Consider the following 22,730-nt stretch of genomic DNA (forward strand, 5'->3'; position numbering starts at 1 on the left):
TCATTCCCTTTTTCAAATAAAGCTGTTGCCTGAGGTTCTTTTATAATGTCAGATCAGTAAATGGAACTGGAAAAGATGGAGTGCTCAGGATTTTTCTTTATTGTTTTCAATCTAGTATATTTACCGTAATTTCCTTCTCTTCACTTTGTATCTGTTATATGTAACCTAATTTCTGTTTTCCTTGAAGAGTTTCTCCAGGGGTGCATCTAGTTTTTGGACTTTTCAAAGTACCAGTTTGCGTTTTTTATGTGATTCTTTGAATGCGCTGTTATTCCTTGTCAGTCTTCTTGAATAAAAGGCCTAGCTCAGGGCACCTGACTTAGTTGGTTAAGCATTTGCCTTCTGCTCAGGTCATGACCTCTGGTCCTGGAATCAAGTCCCACATAGGGCTCCCCACTTAGTGGGGATCTGCTTCTCCCTCTCCCTCTGTTCCTCCCCCTGCTCATGCTCTCCCTTGCTCTCTCAAATAATATAAAAAAAGGCTTAGCTCAGTAGTTTTTAGTAGAGAAAACTACTCTCACTATGTCTCAAGATTTTGATAGTTAATGCTTTCAATATCATTTAGTATAGAGTTTTCCTTTATTTCTTCTTTAAACAAGGAGTAATTTATTATACTATTAGTTTCCAGATCTACCCTTGTATAGTAATAGGTAATAATTTATGTTAATATATAGTAATTTATAGTAACTTTATATTGTTACTAGTCATATTGCATTTTAGTGAGAAATCACATTCTATCATGTGCTGATTTTTAGGAATTTATTAAAGCTTCCTTTGTAGCTTACTACATAATTTTTAAACTGTTCTTATAAGCTAAAAACAAACCATGAGTGTTCTCTTTACCTATAATTACTTTTGTTCCAATATTTGTACCACTATTTTCTTTTTTTTTTTTAAGATTTTATTTATTTATTCATAGACACAGAGAGAGAGGCAGAGACACAGGCAGAGGGAGAGGGAGAAGCAGGCACCATGCAGGGAGCCCGATGCGGAACTCGATCCCAGGTCTCCATGATCACACCCCAGGCTGCAGGTGGCGCCAAACCGCTGCGCCACAGGAGCTGCCCTGTACCACTATTTTCAAGTAAATTACTCATTTATCTATTTTTTAAAGATTTTATTTATTCATAAGAGACACAGAGAGAGGCAGAGGGAGAAGTAGGCTCCCTGCGGGGAGCCTGATGCAGGACTCGATCCCAGGACCCTTGGATCACAACCTGAGCCGAAGGCAGACACTCAACCACTGAACCACCCAAGCGCCCCTCTATTTTTTTTAACTTTAGTTTTACATGCTTTTTTTGCTTTATGTATTTGGAAGTTATATGGAAGATATTTCTATAATTATTATAGGTTATTTACATACTTAAGCATTTCTGTCTTATAATTTTTTTCTATACTTTTTTTCTGATATTGAAATTATCATCCTGGAGTTTTTTAGATACATTTCTCTGATACACATTTTTCTGGCTTTTCTTCCCAAATGTTTTCGAAAAGTGTTTTTTAAAAGTGTTTAGTTGACAAGATATTGTTGAGTCTTAATATTTGTTAATGACTAGGTGGAGAATCTCTTTATTTTGCTATGTTAATATAATTTTCGCATTTATTTTAAGTTTTTTTGTTTTGTTTTGTTTTGTTTTGTTTGAAGTAGGCTCCATGCTTCAATTTGAGGCTTGACCGCATGATCCTGAGATTGAGATCTGAGCTGAGATCAAAAGTAAGATGCTCAATTGACTGAGCCACCCAGGTACCCCACATTTATTGTAATTATGGTAATAGAGAGCTAACCCAGGGTTTTAAGTCCAAGTCACGAATATACACTTTTGGAGGTGTGGGGTCATGGCTAGCTTAGACAAAATATGCTTCTCTGAGTTATTTATTGACTCTTAGCACTATTCTTAGCCTTTTTCACTCTTCCTTTTGTACTAACAGTATCCATTAATATATACTTATCTTTAATGCAAGTCTGCATAAAGAACTTCTCAACTGTCCTCCAAGTTCTTAAAAAGAGGGACTGCTGTGCTTTATGAATTATTAGGTCACCTGAGATATTATGTGGAATATATTAGATACCTGATAGATATTTTTCAATCGATTCTTAGATGAATGAACATTCCTCGGGCCACTGAGAACAGTCTTGACCATTGACAGACATCATGGAACACTCATTGAATTTAAGAAAGTTGGATCGTGACAGGCCATTAAAAGCTTTGCCTTTAAATTATGTGCCTTTTTTGCTTGTTTCTACACCTCTCAACCCAATTTGTTTTCTTTTTCCCCTCTGCAGTCAGAATTTCATCAAAATACTAGGTTCCTTACAGCTCTTGCTTTCTAGTAGGTTAACTTGTTTTCCAGCAGGTTCACTTGTGATTTTAAGCCATTATTTAAAAAAAAAAAAAAAAAGTGAGTGATTGCTCTAAAAGAGTTTATGAAAAATATCTTGAAGGATTTGACTTCAGTAGCTTCCACTTTGACAAGATTTTCTTAGCATCTGCTAAAGACGTTTGATAAACAGTATCTCTATTGTGAGCTCAGTTAATTTTTAATAAGAGAGCCGGAAGTATCTAATGCCTGAAATAGTAAAGAGATGTGAGGCAATCTATTCATCCCTGATTCATTCCTGATAAGGAAATAAGAAACAAGAGGGAGGAGGCAGTAGGCTCTGTTTTCCCATGTGGAGATTTTGATTGATTTGGGAATGTTCTGGGAAAAGCAGACACCATGAAAGGTCTTGTTATGTCAGCTTTTTGTCCTGCAAAATAGCTCAGTATGCTTTCCTTATTCTAGAAAAGAAGTCCAGTGACCCAGTTATCCCTCAGGCACTATATTCTTTCCCATCTTTCTTCAGTAACTAACATTCATGGAGTAATAGATTTTACTCACTGCTCCCACTTTCTCATAAAACTCTTAAAATTTTTTTGGGGGGGAGAGAATCCAGATTTGACCCTCATCATTCTAATCACATTTGTCTTTGTTACCAATAATGATGGCTCTTTTTTTCAATCACCTTAAAAAAAAATTTTTTTTGGTAACATTTGATACTGTTAAAGAGATCTCAGATGTTTCTTTTGGAATTGAATGATACTGACGTTAGTTTGCTATCCATGACCATCCCTTGCCTGGAAGTCCTTCCAATAATCTCCAAATGCAGGCATTTCTAAAGGGTCTGCTCCTCTTTGTTTCCCTCTATATTCTCTCCTTCAGAAATGTTATCTAGTTGTTTGAATCACTTTCTTTATGGCTTTCAATAGTGTATCCCCAATTCTAATTTCTCCTTTTTGCTTGATACCTAAATCCCATAACTCAGATATATTAAGATGGAACTTATCAATATTCCCTTCCACAATTACTTCTCATCCTATGTCTTCTTTCTCTGTTAATATTTCAAGTTTGACTCTATTCACCTAAGCTCTGAATTCATCTGCTCCCAGAGACTTCACATGCATTTTGTATTGAAGTAAATGAAAGGTGGTAGATTTTACCATAAAATATGACCCTTTAAAAAAAAATATGACCCTTTAGCATAAGGATTATTTTGAGCTAAAGGCCCTTGAAAAACAGCAGATGCCAGAAAAGCATCTACTGTTTTGCTTTTTTTTTTTTCTTTCTGAAAACAGGAGATAACAACTCCTGTGGAAAACAGGAGATAGAAACCCCCTTTCTATAGCAGGAAAAAAGAAACATCTTCAATGGGGAATGGAAGCTGAGAGAATTCGGTACAGACCTTGTTAAAACAATTTTTTAGCTTCCTTTAGCTTCCTTGCATAGTTTAGTTACCTTTTCATATTTGCCTCTCCTTGTTCAATCTGGTATAAAAACATTTAGGTTTTGCCACTTCTCAGAGTCTTCATTTCATTATGAAGAATCTCATGTTATGTAAAACTTACATTAAATAAATTTGTATGCTTTTCTCCTGTTAGCCTGTCTTATGTCTTTAATTTTCAAGCCCAGTTGAAAAAAGGTAAAAGGGTAAAGATAAAATGTTACTTCCTCTATGGTACCAACCTCTATGTTTCTACTTTCCACATCATTCCCCTTTGACCCTACTTCTATTCTTTGTTTTGAAATATTATGAAACCTTAAATAACCTTGGTTCATTTGGCTAAAAGAATCTTTAAAGGCATAATATTGAGCAAATCATTCTCTTGCTCTTATATCTTGAACAGTTGCTCCCTGCCTATTGGATAATATCAGCACATCTGGTTTAGTAATTAGGGTAGCTTTTTGTCTTATACTATTTTGCATATGATTTTTTGCTTGACACCCTTCCATGTACCCAATTTTGCATCCAAGATATAGAATCGGCCTGTCTGCAAAATGCCTTCATGATGTGGCTAAAAAATCTTCACTGTTTGGAATCTTTTGTTGCCTCTCCCCATTTATATTTCTAAATAGCTCCCCCAACTAAAACTACATTATTTTATTTTATTTTCCTTTGCTCAGTACTTTATTCATGTGTGTGCTTAACATTTAGGAACTACTATAAAAGTAATGCATTTAAATTTAACAAGAAGGAGTTATTGTGAGAGACATATTTCCACTTCCTTATCTTAAGAGAAACCAGAGGCATGGCCGCATTCCCCCATGAAGTAGGCTCGCCATCTAGTGACAGCTCCATCTCACTACAAACTTTGCCTCTGAGGCCTGCAAATCTGAAGACCTACCTTTAAATTTTCCTCAAGGGATATGTCAACAGACTTTTTTTTTCCCCTGATAGAACACTGTACCACAAGAAAAGACTGCCCAGTGCTTACTTTTTTTATGCCACTAAACATTTAAAAACAATTAACTTTGGGTTGATTCTATAGATAAGTTCAAAGAAACAGAAAGACCTGAAATGTTTGTGTTAATGTTAATCGGTGATACACACGGATCCACTTTGAAAGATGAAATTTAAAAGAATGCTTCAAAGCTTGGAAAGATCTCTGATAAAGTGTGAGAAGTTTCTCTTCTCCTGAGATAACATGCACAACATACCCAGCAGAGTACACTCTGAATAAACATTAGCAAAATGGTTCAAAGTAAGCATAAGTTTTGGAACCAGATGAGCTGTTGTCACCGCCTCCATAAGTTGGATCACAGTATCCAGGTATTCAAAATGACCGTTTTGACATGTAGAAACATGAGGACAATAATATCTTTTTTTGAGTATTGAAAATAACATGTAAAATGGTTGGTCTATAGCCAGCACTCTAAAAAAAATGATGGTTTGTTTTTAATGATTATTATCTTTTTTTAGCTTCAGTAATTTGTATAGAGATATATAGCTGTTTGTCAAGCTTAAAAACTGTTATTCCTAGGTCTTCAATTTATTTATCATGGTATAGACTATAAGTGTTGCCTAGGTTCTCAATTTATTTATCATAGTATAGACTATATGTGTTGATAGAGATTACTTTCATTACACGATGAAAGATAACATGCCTATTTAGTAAATATCTGACAGAAAGAGATCACAAATTATCTACATTTATCTACAGATAAATTATAAATTATCTACATAATCCATTAAAATTTATATTGACTACACTTTTTAAAGTATTCAGAAAAAGTAAGTTGTCTGTACTTACAACTTTCCAGTTGCATTATACATGTTTGTACATCCATTGGAAAATTCTTGAGATCCATTGGACAAGAAAGTGTTAATGTCAATCTGAAAGAATTCAAAGTAATTATTTTTAAAAATAATTTATGATATCATACTAATATTCTATTGTTCAGGGTACAACTGGAAAACAAGCTTTGATTAGTGACTAACAACTCTTCAAATAAAATTTACTTCGGCTTGGATATGTTTTTAACTATGAAACAGCTGTATCTTTATACATAAATTTTCAGGGAGGAGAAAAGCTGTATATTTAAACATCCAATAACATTTATTTATTTTACTCAACTTTTCATTCCTTTATGGAGGGCTGTAGATGTCTACAAGAGGTCTATATTTCCAGAAAAGACCCTCAGAAAGAAATTTGTGAGTAGGTCTATAAAATTAATGCCAAATGCTAAAGGGCACAGTTCTCCAAGATCACATGTACATCATGTTTGAGGAGGTATGTATATCCAGGGAACTGGGAGAGCAGGGTACAGGAATCAATCCTGCATGACAATGTTCAGTAATCTTGAAACATTGAAGAAGTCAGTGAATCAGAGGGGAAAAAAAATGGAATCTGAGGGACTTGAAAATTATAGCTGTTAGAGTGAGGTCCTCTGCTATAGGACTAGGGCATTTCACCAGATTTTACCAGGGTTAAGAAAGAGCCCTCTGGAATATGTGTAACATAATCCTATGCTCACCAAACTTCTAATTTAGCTCTACACAAAATAGAATGACCTGGATGGTATGCACCAGCATTATGTCCATTTTTCACTTTCCAGGAAGTATTTGTATGTTGGCATTCCAAATAATTAATAACCCAAATTCATTACTTCATTACTCATAATGCATAACTCATGAAAAAATATTTTTCATTGGAGAAGTATATTACTACCTTGAAAGATTGGCAAGAATTCGTAGTTCTTGAACCTGAGAAAAAGAGGCACACATCCAAACAAACCCAAGTTTATTAAAATAAATTTCTTATCTTAGAACTCTCCAGCCAGCCCCTCTATTTAAAATATTCTTATTGAAATTCAGCATATCAGTGAGCACCTTAGGTGGGTTTGTTTACCTAGGCTTTGTGACCATAGGTAAATTACTTCACTTCAGTATATTTCAGGTTTCTCATCTCCAAAATGAATACAATAATAGTACTTGCTCCAGAGAACTGTGGTGAACAATATGGGTTAATACATGTAAAGTGCTTAGACAAGTGTCTGACACATGGTAAACACTCAATAAATATTACTTATTAAGGATTACTAGCATCCTACCCCCCATCTTCCCCATGCCAGAATTACATGGGATGGGCACAAAGATGACAGAACCAGATCACATACAAAGCTGAAGCACCTGGGAGGCTCAGTTGGTTAAGCATCAGATTCTTGGTTTCGGTTCAGGTCATAATCTTACGGGTCATGGGATTAAGCTCTGCGTTGAGCTCCCAACTCAGTGGGGAGACTACTTGAAGATTCTCTTCCTCTGGGCAGCCCGGGTGGCTCAGCGGTTTAGTGCCGCCCTCAGCCCAGGGCATGATCCTGGAGACCTGGGATTGAGTCCCACGTCAGGCTCCCTGCATGGAGCCTGCTTCTCCCTTTGCCTGTGTCTCTGTCTCTCTCTCCTCTCTGTTTCTCATGACTAAATAAATAAAATCTCAAAAAAAAAAAAAAAAAAGATTCTCTCCCTCTGCCCCACTCATGCTCTCTCTCTCTCTCTCTCTCTCTCTCTTCCTCTCTCTCAAAAATCAATAAATAAATCTTTAAAAATATTTTTAAAAAATCACATACAAAGCCTATTTAGTGTTAACAAAAAATAATCAGCACTGCTAAATGTAATCACATTCTCCAAAATAACATTTTTGTGTAGGCCATAGTCATAAAGTTATAATAATTCCTGTTTTACAGTGAATACTCTTGGTGAGGTCCAATTAACATAATTTGAGAGATATAAATGGACAGACATGTGAAGCTGCTGTGTTTTTTAGAGTCCCAGGAGGATCACTTGACAATTCCTTCAATTCAGAGTCCATAACACACTAAAATAATTCATATAGTTCATTCTTCAAGAGCAATTTTCTCTTGGCTCAGCTAGCTCATAGATTCTGTGAGTATGATCTTGTAGATTTACAAAGTTCTCTCTTAAAAAGGCAACTGTAAAATCAGGTGGACACAATGTTCTCTGTCTTGTGAAAGGGTTTTTTAGAAGTGTATGCACAAGTATATTTTGAACATACGCACATTAATTTTCCAAACATCCAAGGCTCTTGGGACAGCCAGTTTCAAATATTGGCTTGGAGAATTAATTCTGTGACCTTTTGTATGGAAGTGAATAGCATTCTCAGAATCTTTTCCAAGCTCTCACCATGCATGTGATGTCAAATTCATATCCCGGCTATTTTTTTGGCATTAAATGAGAGGCATTACATAATTCTTTTAAAAAGAAGGGCTTGAAAGGAATTATTTGGCAAAGAAAAACACTGTTTGTAGAACTTCTGTCATAAATCATATCCTGAAAAACATCTGTTTATTGACATTCTTTCTTTTGTTTAAAGTACTATACAATTACCTCTTTAACAACATATGGATGAAAAAATACTGTCAACCTGGTGGGTGTGATACTGAATTTCTTCATCAAAACATTACATACAAATTAAAGATATGTTTTGACCACATCAAAAGGAAACTAAATCAAAAGACAATTAATCACATTCTACTGTTTTGGAAATGAATATCTTCTTGTGTAAGAGAGGACACTAAGTTCTCTTTCTGAGACAAGACACATAAACAGGATATGGTGTTTTTTATTTTCTCTTAAAAAGTCTTGGCTCAGTGAAGTAGTAATGTTAAAAAAAAATGACTATAATCCATGACAAACAGTTGACCTGATTAAAATGGAGGTATTGCCCATTTTTGAACAAGCATTGCCTAGAGTACAGTGGCTGTCTCAACCATTAATTAAGTATATTATATATATATATAATATATTTATATAAGTATATATATATATATATACACACACACACACTTTTCGGACTGCATTTTTGGCTCTTTATGAAACTGGTAAGTATCTTTATTAGTTCCTAATATTTCTGAATTTAATGTCATAAGAACAATTACCCCTTTTTTTTTTTTTAAGATTCATTTATTTACTTGAGAGAAGGAGCGAGAGCATGAGTGGGAGGGCAGAGAGAATCTCCAGAGGACCTTGAGCTAAGCAGAAGCCCAATGTGAGTCAGGATCCTATGACCCCAAGATTATGACCGAGCCAAAACCAAGAGTCAGATGCTCAATGGACTCTAGCACCCAGGCACTCGGAACAGTGACCACTTGACTAATTATCAGCTTTGCAATATTATCTGTAATATCATAATTGGGGTAATACATCCATTGTACTTGTTATGTAGTAGATGCCATTTTAAAACCTTACATATTTCTCAACTCATTTATTCCTTACTACAAATTTATAAGACAGGTAAACTGTATTACCCTATTTTAGAGATGAGGAAACTAAGAGGTCAACTCACCTGGCATTACAAAGCAGAGATTGGTAGAGCTTAATTTGCAATTCTGGGAGTCCAGTTCTAGATTACATACCTTAACCTGTAAGTATACTGCCTTTCAAAGACATTAAAACATTTTTCATGAAAATGGGTTTTTTAATTAATATGACTTTTCAAATTTTGTATTTATATAATGTAAGAAATGATATATTTCATTCAGTATTATTACATTTAAAATAAAAGATAGATAAGTGATTCTTCCAAAAAAAATCAGAGAAATGTAATTAAATTTTAGAAAATATAAGGAGTTTCTTCATGGATTTTATATATTTTCTCAAGTGATTTGGCATTTTATTAAGATTCTATATTGATCAAAAAACTCAGGAGAGATTAGATTATTGAAGCACTAGAAGGAAGATTGTAACTAATGTTCTCATCTGGAATTTTGTTGTCATCTGGTTTTAGAGATGATTTTAAAGAATATCAACCCATCACTAGTGGAATCTTAGTATTGTTGATGGTTCCTTCAAGAAGCTGATGTAAGCTAAGGACCTCTTCAGAAAAATATGCATAATCACTCACATGCAAAATTCTCCTTATAACATGTACTTTATGATACTGTAAATCGATTGCCCCTGAATGAACAACATTTTAAAAAGCATCTGTTGATAAGCTTGCTTTTCCTATTAAAAATTAACGTTCAAAAAATAAACACATATTGTATAAGTAAGCTTTAATTCTTTTCACAACTGAATTTCAAAGAGTGATTATATTTAGTTTAAATAAAAGTTGAAATTGTTTTATGATCTTTGACAAGTCACTGTGCATAGCATTTCTGATATAAAATTTCTTCCTGTTATTTGGTTTTTAATGCAATAATGCTCCTGTAATATAAATAGTAAAGTTGGATATATTAGTAAGTATTAATAGTAGTAGTAAAGTAAGTAGTAGATAATATTAAGCTGCCTCTGATGTGTTTGCATTATCTTGTGATGAGGATTTTGCCATCCTCACTTTACAAGTGACAAAATGGAGACTTAAGTTGATAACTTGCAAGCATCATACAGTGGTAATTTAAGGATTCTGGAAAATATCAGCACTAATACTTTTTGAGGGATTTTGTTTTCTTTTGAGGAAAATGCAGATAACAACTTTACTGTCTATTATATGCGTGGCACTATGCTGGGTGATTATTATACATTATTTCAGGCTCAAAGTAATTAGCATTTTCACTATCATGCATATAAGAAAAATGAGCCTTTCACAAGTAGAGACTTGCCCAAATCACAGCTGGTAAATTGTAGAGCCTAAATCTGACTTGGAAAACACAGTGGTCCATGGTCCGCTGTGCATTTTGGTACACATCTTGCTGGGCGGTGCCAAGACTGTAAGTCCCAAGCTATTTTTTATCTGAGTCATTTCTCAGAGATGTTTATGGAACTGTTAGTTTTGAGAGATGAGATAATGTTGTTCTTCTGAACAAAAAGAAGGTTTGCTTATAGTTTGCTATAAAGGCAGTGGATTCCCCAAACTCAATGTTCCACAGCTGTGACGCAGATCCCCAGTGTATGTTACATCCATCAGGGCCTGATGCATTGTTCCAATGAAACTGGAGGGCATGGAAGAAGTTAGGCAAATTCACTGATGCTTGTGTTGCTTGTTTACAGTAAGTAATACATTCCTTCATCTCTGACCCAGAGTCTTGTATCTTCTGTTAGCATCCATAAAATAAATGAGGCTGATTTTATAAGTAGAGTAAAATGAAATCCCAACTTAGACAATCTAAAAGTCATGTGTCTAGCTCCAAAGCCATAACTTGAAATAGACTGCACTTAAAAATTATGAATATAATTCAAAATATTTTAAAGGTTATTAATATAATTCTAAGTTCAAACACTATAGAAAGCATATAAAAAACAGTCGTATTTTTGCCCTACCCATTCTACCTCCAATTCAGTTCTAGCATCTCAGAGGCAGCCTTCTTTAGACACTTGTCTAAGATTTACAGTCATGTATCTCAATTGCTATTATATTATGTTTGATTTTTTAAGTTTGCAAAATTGTCTGTTAATTTCCTACAAGGAAAATGTTTCTTTTATACCACACTCCATGTACTTAACTCTCCTGTAACACTCAAAATTTAGTCACATAAATATTTACAGTTAAATTAATATTCAGCATTTACATGTTACGAATAAGTAATTACTGTTTGTGGTTAAGCATAATAGTTTGCTATAATTATAACTCTCATGTAGCATTTTGTTTTCACTAATAGTACTAATAATTGTTTCATTTTCAGAGTCAACAAATTCCCTACCAGAGCCACAAATTCAACAAACGCCCTTTCAGAGCTACAAAGTCCCTCTCAATGATCAATATAGCAGGTAATCTATCAATTCCTTGTTTTTCATGGACACCTCTTTATTTTTCTGTTCTTTCTTTCTAATAAGATATTAAACCTCTGTTTTGATGTTCTTATTTTCATATTCTTTCTCTTCTATTTCTTTGTATCTTGATTCTGCTTCTTGGGAGATGTCTTTACTTCATCTTCCAAATATTCTACTGATTCTTTTTTTTTTTTTCTTACTTTGGTTTACTATTTGCTTCTGTTATGCTCTGAATGATTTCTTTTGTTCTTTTCTTATTTTGCACATGCAGTTGTCATCTGTCCAGAGATTTTTTTTTTTTTATGGTCTCTTCTCTCTGCATTTTCTCAAGTCAATCCTTTTCTCTTTCGTGAAATTTTTCCTCTTTTTTCTTCATTTCTGCTTCTTTTTTGGTTGTTGATATTATAGAATGTTCTTGAATGTCTGATTTTATTTAAGAATGAGGCAAGAAAAACTATTTGGAATGCAGTTAGTAGCAGATGGTTCACTGAGTAATGGTTTTAACTGTAGGATAATAACACTGCTGTGCAGATTTTTCCTTGGTGGTTCCTCAATTGTCAGTATCTGTAGATCTTTTCCCAGAGGTATACTCTTCTGACTGCTACTGCTCAATGGAAGAAGTTGAGGACTGGTTTTCTGCAGTTTAGGGAAAACAAGGGTTTCACCACACAGTATGCAAACCTCATGTAATCACCATTTTCTTAGTAAAATGATGCATGACAGATGCCAGCTGTGCCGGGAGCCACTACTCCTGAAGCTTGTGGTACAACCTCTTCCAGATTTTTTGTCCTTTCTTCTGCTCATTTCAGAAGGCAAAAAAAGTACATGGACAAGAAAATCAGGAATAGAAAGCTCAGTCTTGTTTCTATAAATTTTAAATCAATTATTGTCCCTTTCTTTTCCAGCTCCCACTTTCTGAAGTCCTAGCAGCCTTAAATTTCTAAAAGATTGAGGATATTATTTTCTTACTTCTGAGTTCCCCTGCTGTAGCTTGGATTTCAGCTGTGCCTGTTAAATCAGTTTTCACAAGTGCATTCATTTTCCAGCGTCCTAAAATATGTCATCATCACTCATCGGTCACTGTCTTCTTTCCCATTACTTTCATCCCCTGTGTGCTAATGCCATTTTTATTCATTATTCAGCTTATTTCTTTGTTTTAGGAGGTTTAAGAAGGAAATATGGATAAATGGATAGGTTCAATAGTCAGGTTTGCCAGGACAGTCTTTAAACAAGCAGGAAAGCCAGGTCCCTCATGAAACATCACAAATGTTCCTTTGTAAATTGAATGAGATTTTTTTCTAAAACAACTTTTGTTAACAAGAAACTGTTTACCATTTGAAGATTTTAAAGTTCTATGAGATTTCTAAGAACAACTCACAAAAAAATGAATTTAGTTTGATTAAGTGAACCAGACTATAACAAACAAAAGCTAGGAGCTGAGACACATCCTCTGTTTCATCTGAACTCATACTGAAAAACAAAGATGAAATTCAGAATCATTCCATAACTTTTCTCAAAAATATTCAAAGATACATAAGCAATTCATAATGCATGGCACCATTTTCCAAATCCAGTAAGACTTGATATAAACAATGAAATATCCATAATCTATTCATAAACTATTCATAATGTTTTAAGATAATCATTTTATTTTAGAATATTTTTCAGATGTGACACAAATCAATAAATATATCCTCTCAAGTTATTTATTGAATTTTCACCTTTTTGATATTTAGTAAACAAAGTTGAATGAGCTCTAAAGTTCAACAGTCAGGAAATTTCAATATTAGTGTTTATATTTTGGTATTATTGTTATGTTTTGGTACTAGTTTTTAAAAGCTACATAGTCTTCTTAGAAAAGCATAATATATAACTAAAATGTAAATGGGATCTTTTCTAAAGAATGACCAAAGAAGCCCAAGGATAGAAAAAAAATACAAATACCTGAAAAATAACTTATGGAAAATGAATCCCAGACAAGGAAATTCAAATATTCCTCCACTTACAAATATTTAAAGGAAGTATGCATTCATAAAAATATAATCACAGTGTATGAATCAGGTCTCATTCAATTTGTCTTTAAACTGTCTACCAATTTGGCTGATATTTAGAAACAAAGCCATTTGTTTAAAAAAAGTGGATTTTCAAAAATTATTCATACAGTTCCTAGATCTGGAACTTGGGTCTATTATTGGTGATTAGACATATTTGGTAAATGGTATATTATAAGAACTCTGGTGGAACAGTAAAAACACTCAAAAATCTCAAAATACTCATTAAAAAAATCACAGTATTTCACTGAAATCAGGAATTTATCTGTGACTCACCTTATTGAATAAAGAACATTACCATTCTTGAAAATTCTTAACAATTTATTATCTGTAGTAACTTCATGAAAGTTGGCACCCTTTTCGTTGGCAAAGAACAAATCAGGTTTCCAAATGGAGTCCAACATGGAAGGGTCTAGGTCTAAAGAGTCATCAGGATATTCACTATATGCAAGGCGAGGATCATTCCATTTCTGACGCAGAAAGATATTCACTCTGTAATCCTGTGATAAAAAAAGGGGGAAATCTGCTTTAAAAAGTTTAGAATCTTACGTGCTATTCTCTGGTGCCTTTGAATTTCAGCAAAAGCCACTGACATCTTTATGCTTTTCATACCCTACAATCCTCACTCATTACTACTGACAAGAATCATTTTAGTTACAAGGCTTTGCCCACATTTTTAGTGATATATATGTCTCTAAAGAAAAGGTCACAGAAGAGTACAATTTTATTATGCTTATATTATGCCATTTCATGAAAATTTCACTTTCCTTGTTTGTCAGAATAAAATGTTGGATTGCTATTAGTTGAAGTAAAATCTCTTCAGCTTTGCATTTATTTCTAGAACCATTTATCTTAGTAGATATCCAACAGAATCCAGAATGCATTTAATGAAATTTTCTTGAAAGCTATCTATTTTATAAAAGTGATTATATATACTTCTTTACAATGAAAACACATTTCCTCATGTTTAATATAGCATGTCAGTTCCATGAAACAGATGACTTAAAAAAATAAAAGGTGATTTTGAAATAATTAAAGACTAATAAAGGAACATTATTACCAGTAATCCTTTAAGAAGATTTAGCTAAAGAGTTTTCCCAATTAGACTATTCATAGTCAAACTAAAAAGGGAAGAGTCAAGATTTCAATCAAATTCTTGCTCACAATTTCTTGACTAACGTATATAATGACATAGATTCATAGTTGGGTGTACGTGTGGGTTTTGTACATAGTATATGAATATAAGCATTACCTATGACTGTATAAATACAATTTTCCCCTTAGATTTTCAAAATGAGTGAATAAATTAAACATGCAGACTTCATTATAAGCATGAATAAAGTGAATATTTTAGGAAGATTTTATTTCTATGGAAAATACTCAAGGCTGGACATACTCAAAGAAACTGAACAACAATTTTCATCTATTTTTTATTCCTTGAAAACCAAATTACCAGTTAACAGAATATAATGACCAACCAATCACAAAGAATGTTTCCATAGTATCAGGTCTGGTAGACTGCTTCTCTTGCAGGGAGGTCAAATTCAGAGCAGTGAATGTTACAAATCTACATGTTGCCTTGATTACTATTTATGCACTGAGATCCTTATCTTTTTTTAAAGATTTATTTATTTATTTATGATAGACAGAAGAGGGGGGGCAGAGCAGAGACACAGGCAGAGGGAGAAGCAGGCTCCACGCCAGGAGCCCCATGTGGGACTTGACCCTGGGGCTCCAGGATCGTGCCTTGGGCCAAAGGCAGGCACCAAACTGCTGAGCCACCCAGGGATCCCCAGATCCTTATCTTCTAACTGTAACTGAGATTACATACCAGACAACATTTTTTTTCTGCTTGCTTAGGTGCCCCATGTATCTTCCAAAGTGACAATGGAACAGAGTTCACTTCAGCTTTTTACCACAAAGTTCACGATAATGTGGATATCTCACCAGCCACAAGGATCTGCAGAACCTGTAAATGGGGATGTGTGAACAAGCTTCTATCAGCCAGACAGGTCAGCCTCTCTGAGCCTAGAGTTCAGAATGCCAAGAAGCATAGCTCCGTGGTTGGTGGCCAGTTCTTGCATTCCTTACTGATCTGTGCTGTAGGCCTAACTACCACCAAAGGGATAGATGACTCTCTCTACCTTAACTATAGGAGAAGATGGAAGCAACTCCAGTTATAATGATGCCTGCCAGGAAACATAACTGACAAGTAAGGAATTTCCTTTGGATTGATTCTTAAGATATTATGTATATAATTGAGAACATTCTGAAAGTGTTGACCACTGTGAGGTTGAAATAAAAGTACTTTTAAGCTGCAACATATGTAATAAAATTTGGTTGAACCTCCTTATCCTATGCTATTGGTTTAATGTAAACTTTATAGACAGAATGTCAGATCTTCCAGGAATACTTTTTGCTCCAGGAATGAGCTAAAAAACAAAAACAAAAACAAAAACAAAAACTACCCAGGTACCTTTCAGTTTCTGTTTCTAAATCATACAAGGCAGAAATCAACTATCACCTGTCACCAAGGCCAAATGTTATCTTATATCCATTGAGCTCTTTCTGTGAATAACGAGAATTATCTTTGCTTACTAACACATTTAGGTCTTTGGTTTAGGGCCAAAGTCCAAAGGAAAACTCAAAAATGACCATATCCTAAAAACCTAGACACTTAGGTTTTAACAGTTCTCACAGTTTGGGTTTTGGTCTGCCTGCAAATGAACATTGTGCTGGGAAGTTTCCCTATTAAACAACCAAATTCAGCATTTTGAAAATAAATTTTTAGAGCTAATTCCTCATAGCCAATGTGTCCCATTTACACTAGGCAACCAATATTATTTGTGAGTACTGATCATTTGTGAAAATATGCAAAGAAAAGGGTAAATAAAATGACATAGACAATACCACCTAAAAGAAGTCCTTGTAACTTGATTTGAAATAACTTGCCTATACTAAAAGGCCATGAACTAAAGCAGGAAACAGTTTTGTAAAATAGATAATGGATGTGTATGCAGCACATTACAAAAAATATAAAATAGACTTATTAAAGCCAGTTTAAAATGTAATCATTTCTTGACTATACATAAAATAGAGACTAATATTTTTATTAAAGGAAAGTTCCCTATTCACCTGGGCTATGCTCCTATAAGGGTGAAAATTTAGAAAGGTTATATGTAGTAAAAAAAAAAAAAAAAGACAATAATAAATGTGAGATAAGATATATGAAAATGAAATAAAAAATTATATTTCACATTTCTAAAATCTAGACTTGTATTGAACTCATTCATAAGTCTTATAAGGCAACTGAATTGACTTTTATATGGAATCATAAAATTTTAGGACAGAAACATTTAATGATTCTTTTACCCACAAACTCCTTTTGCAGTAAAGCCTTCAAAAGGTAATCTTATTTTTTCATCATTTTTTCACATTACAAAATAAACTGATTTGTAAGTATATGTTATGCCATATATCATATTATACAGTAACAGTAATGAAATATAGCTATTATTTCATAATATAGAAAGACTAATTTTGACATTTCAGAAGTCAAAATTTATTGTTATTATTAAAACAGAATGATACATTTTATTCTAATTACTTTAAATTAGTTTTGTAAGACAATATTTTGTTGACAGAGTAAAGTTATATATCATGTTTGGTTTTGAAATTAAGTATCCAAAAAAAAAGTAAATATCCATTACTATGTAGTTTAAGTTCCATCTTTTTGGCACACTGTAAATAATAGACCTTATATTTGAAGTTTTTACATTGTGAGTGCAAAAAATAATAATTCAATTAGCCAACTTTCATAATGATTCTAATACTAGACTCAGAAGTAAGTCTTCTTGGGATCAAATCTCAGCTCTTCAAGTGAGACAGCTTTCCAATCTCCCTATGTCTTGTTTTTTTCTTCTGTAAAATAGGGATAGTATAATAGTACTTCCTTTCATGGGGGTACTGTGCACATTGGATTGATCCACACAAAGCACTTAGAACTACACTCATTAAATATTAGCTTTTAGATCCTCAAAATTAAAATTCATATCAAATGGAAATTTGGTTGTACTTTCTGTTTATAAATTCATTTTTTAAATAATGGAGCATTTTGATATGCCATGTAAGAATTTGGGACAGATAATTGTAATGTTGAACCTGATGAATAATATCTTATGGAAAATTTTCAAGCCAGTATGATAAACTTATTATTAACTTTTTGTAATGACTTTTGCATTTCAACATTTATGTATTTTTGTATTTCTGGTCTTAATCCAACTGCCCCTCTTCCCCTTCTCACTATAGAATGGGTTTGCTTTATAAAGCCCTTTTCCATAATGGTGAAGATAGTTGCTTATATTTCACTTTGTGCCAGATGTTATACTAGTTGCTTCATGGATTATTCCTCATAGCAAATTCATGAGGTAGGTGTTATTATTTACCCAGGTTTACAGATGTGGACTATGGGACGAAGATAGGCCAAGTAACTTCAACATGATTACAAAGCTAATAGGTGGCAGAGTTGTAATCAAGACCCATCAATTCTGGTTTCAGGGTTTTAAAAGATAGATACATTGCTAGTAGATCACCTACTGCCACATATCACCAGTCATTATTGCTTTGTATGCAAAACAAATGTTTGTAAACTAATGCAAAGATTCTAGGTTTATATGGTTTATGTTTGTAGGGTTTTTTTTTTTCTTTTTTTGTTTTTTTGTAAGGAATTTGGGGGTTTACTGATCAACATGCTTACTGACGGGAAATTATACACCTTATGCCTAAATGTTATCCAGTTAAATCTAATAGATGCCAGGTTGCCATTTCTTCATAATAGGTATCCTGGGGAAAGACCAAATTTAGTAAAAATCACAGCCCAATGTAGCTCCTAAAATGACATAGAATATAATATTCATCTTTAGCTATATAGGGAGTATAGGATTGCTAGAATCTAACTAAAATGACTGATTAGGAAAAAACTATGGAAAAATAATCATCTAATGTTAATAAAAGTTGTTAAGTGCTTCTCATCCCTCTAGTCTATAATCTAGTTAAATTTGAAGTTTCCTAGTGCTTTCAGGTCATTTCCAATCCAGCAGACATCTCCCACTTCTTCCTTTTCTCCCTGCCTTCTTACTTGTTTCTGCCCTGTCCTCTCCTTGCTTCTGTTTCTTTCTGTCTCTGTGTCTGTCTCTCTTTCTCTTCCACCCATTCCCCCACTTCAATACATGTGCACATGCACTGCCTCTGTAGAACTAGCTGCCACATTTCAATACTGGTGATGTATGCAAGTGGTTTTCAACTGCGTCATTACAGAGTAAAGGAAGCAGGTCTCTACAACACTATCACTATTGGTATCTTGATGCCTTTTTCTTTTCTTTTTCTTTTCTTTTCTTTTCTTTTCTTTTTTTTTCTTTTCTTCTTTCTTTTCTTTTCTTTATCCTACACATTTAATGTAGCTGAAATTATATTGCACATGTGTTTTTACATCTTTCATTTTCATTTAATGAATTTTATGCATTTTCTGGTATTCTTAATTATCATTCTATTATATCAATAGCTATCTGATGCATCTTTCTTTCTCCTTTCTTTCTTTCTTTCTTTCTTTCTTTCTTTCTTTCTTTCTTTCTCTCTCTCTCTCTCTTTCTTTTAGATTTTTATTTAAATTCCAGTTAGTTAGCATAGGTTTTAATATTAGGTGTACAATATAGTGATTCAACACTTCCATACAACACCCAGTGCTCATCATAAGTGCTCTCCTTAATGCCCATCACCTCCTTCATCCATTTCCCACCTACCTCCCCCATGGTAACCATCAGTTTGTTCTCTGTAGTAAGAGTCTGTTTCTCGTTTTGCTTTTCTTTCTTTATTACCCTCCCTTTTCTCCTTTGCTTTGTTGACGCATTTTTTCTTATATAAATAATTTATCATTTGATTTATTAGGGTCTAGCCCATATGGAATCATGCAACTGGCAAAAAAATGTGATTTGTTTATTATAATTAGAAATATTTTTGCATCATGTCTCAGTAAATTTAAGCAAAAGTTAGGCATATAAAGTACTCTTGAAAATGAACATGCTAGGCATATCTTCAGAAGATAATATTTCTAAAAAAATACTTTATTTATAAAAATAATCATCACAAAATAGCACAAAAATAAATATTATCACCAAGTAGAGTATTTTTTCTAAATAACCTGAATGCCAAATGATTGTAAACATTTTCATCTAATATTTTTATAGCAGAAACTATCACTGCCTTTCTTATTTATAAAATGACTTAATAAAAATGGTTTTACAAATTCAACATTTAGGATACTAATCTTTTGAGGTTTTTCAGGTTAAATAATTCAGTTTCAATTATTGTTTTTAAAATTGTTGATGATGTTGATGCTGTTATTAGGAAATGGTATTTAACCTTATTAAGCTATTAGAAATTTAATTGAAAGTTATGTGATTTTTAATTTGCTATGAATTTTGCCATGTTACATCATTCTTCAATTACTTCCTGTAAAAGTAGAGTATATATGCTTAAAGGCACTTGCATATATTTGAGCACAAGATGGATAATTTATTTTTCCTAAAAATTCAATAGAATTTATTTAAATTAAAAATATTAAAAGACCAATGTTAATCACAAATTTATTTAGATTCATGCGACAAATGTTTGTCATATATTGCCAACCTGGAATTTAGTTAAGTGCTGATGATACAATATTGAGAGATGATCTCTGCTGTCAAATTATTCATTATATTGTGGAAGATAGATTGTAAACAGACAGCTATCTTTCCACATTATAAGTGCTGTGTTGGAGGCACACACAGCATGCTATGGAAACATAAGGTAAGTATAGCTAATAGGGACAAAGGTGGAAGAATCAGAGAAGGTTTTCTGAGGAAAATCTAATTGGGCTTGGTCTTCAAAAAAAAAAAAAAAAAAAAAACAGTTACGAGGCAAACATTGGGAACATAATAAAATGTGTCCTGTATTTTGACACAAAATCCATAATCACTGTGTTTTTGTATGATTAATACAGGAATTTGGCTGAATTTTAATATTATAATTTATTTTTTTATTCACTATCTATTGAGCACCTTCTGTGTAGCAGGCAATGTGTGGAGGGTTATAAAGTTGAATTATGCATAATGCCTGTCACCTCCAGGCGAACAGTCTAGAGGAAAGAGAATGGAACACAACATGAATAAAAGCAGAGGATATGGAAGGAATATATCATGAAAATAAGAACTAAGAACTTTACTGATTTTTACCTGGTGTTAGTCTTCTTTAAAAAAAAATAAAATAGAATGAAGAGTATGAGAAAACAAGACTTGATGGATGAGAAATATAGACATAGATATGAATATAGGTGAAAAACATATTTATAAAGGACTTATATTTCCAATATAATGGTAGACTAGACACATAGAGGGCCTTTCTCCTGCACGTTATTTTCTGGATAAAAGAAAAATATATATATATATTAAAAATTTGCTGTCTTACAAGAAAATGAAGGTATTCTTAAAGACAAAAATGGTAACAAAAATAAGAGTGAGCAAAAGCTAAAGTGAAAGCAGTGGTGGTAAGTAAATACAAATGCCTAGATTGGTAAATCAAGTTTTAAACCACCACAAGGTGGAAAAAGTGAACCTGTAACTAAGGATTCCTTAATTAGACCCTCAAGAATATCATAGATTAAGTTCAACCAAATAGATGTTTATAACTACAAAAATAATTTACTACAGACAAAAGAAAGTAGACATGAGCAGATGGGGACTTCAATGGAAATTCCACGTCAAAAATACAAGATAAACAGGTAAAATGTATTTAAAGAAATAAAAGAAAAATTCTGCAATTGAAGCTGATCATGACCAAGAATATTTGAAAAATAATGGAATAAAAATACAATTGTTGAAATTAATGACTTAATGGATATGTTAAAGCATACAAGAAATATCTGAATAAAGAATTTGATGGGCACTGAGGGGGGTACTTGATGGATGAGCACTAAGTGTTATACTATATGTTGGCAAATTGAACTCCAATAATATATATATATAATATATATAAGTATATATTTATAAATATATATATATATATATATAAAGAATTTGACCAAATTATAGAGCTGGAAAAATGTCCCAGGCATAAATAGTGGGAGAAAAGGAAAGAGAAAATGAATGTTTTTTTTCTTTTTTTCTAAAGGGTTAAGAGACTTTCAAGATAAAATAGGAAAGTCTAAAGTAATCTACATCTAACTGAGGTCCCAAAAGGATGAAATATAATAGTGAAAGCCAAGAGTCAGAGAAAATGACAATAATTTTGCAGAACAGACAAAAGAAGCCAATGCACAGATAAAGGGAACTCAAACATCCTGATAACGGCAAATAAAAAGTCAATATGAAGACATTATGTATGAAAACTGTAGAATATCAAAGGCAAAGAAAATGTGTTTAAAAGAATCATCTTTCTACTGACAAACATCACATTTTATTTACCCATGCATCAAAATAAATGGAGTAATAATACATGCTGCAACCTGGATAAGTCTTGCAAATATTATGCTTAAATAGCCAGTCACAAAAGATCCTGTATTGTAGGATTCCATATAAAATGTCCACATTAGACAAACCTATGGGAACAGAAAGTAAATTAGTAGTTGGAGAGAGATGGGGAAGGACTGCTGAAGTATACATGGTTTCTTTTGGGGCGATAAATGTTCAAAAATGGTTGTGGTGATGGTTATAAAGATCATTTAATTACAGACTTAAAAGGATGAATTGTATGATATGCATATAGTACATATATAATTACCTTTAAAAAATATTTATTTATTTAAGTGGGGTGGGGGAGAGGCAAAGGGAGAGAGAGAGAATCTCCAGATTCCCTTGTTAGCGTGGAACCCAATGTGGGGCTTGATGTCATGACCCATGAGACCCCTGAGCCAAAACCAAGAGTTGGATGATTACCCTACTGAGCCACCAGGTGCCCCTATAATTACTTTTATGGGAAAATATTGAGACTGGTGGCAGACTTGGCATCAATAATGAAACCCAGAATATAGTGGGTTAACATGCTCAAAATATTAAGACAATATTATAGTTAATTTGCTTAGTGTACTCAGTAATAATGTTTCCAAGTTGAAAGTTAAAGTCATTAAAGAAAAATAGTTTTCTCTTGAACATTTATAAAATGGACTTTTA

The 22,730-nt window shown here is 33.1% G+C and overlaps 1 protein-coding gene across 7 annotated transcripts in view; it reads right to left on the bottom strand.

The window, feature by feature from the left end:
* The window catches only part of GLRA3 (glycine receptor alpha 3), a 207,305-nt gene that overhangs the window by 89,637 nt on the left and 94,938 nt on the right, over positions 1-22,730 (bottom strand). For all 7 annotated transcript variants that reach the window (XM_038573625.1, XM_038573623.1, XM_038573624.1 and 4 more), the window contains 2 exons: positions 13,807-14,030; positions 5,568-5,650 (listed from right to left, as the gene is read on the bottom strand). In XM_038573625.1, coding sequence (XP_038429553.1) covers positions 5,568-5,650; positions 13,807-14,030 — 307 coding nt within the window. The remainder of the gene's footprint in view (positions 1-5,567; positions 5,651-13,806; positions 14,031-22,730) is intronic.

This window comes from Canis lupus, chromosome 25, assembly GCF_011100685.1.
Source record: "Canis lupus familiaris isolate Mischka breed German Shepherd chromosome 25, alternate assembly UU_Cfam_GSD_1.0, whole genome shotgun sequence".
NCBI classification, from domain to species: domain Eukaryota; kingdom Metazoa; phylum Chordata; class Mammalia; order Carnivora; family Canidae; genus Canis; species Canis lupus.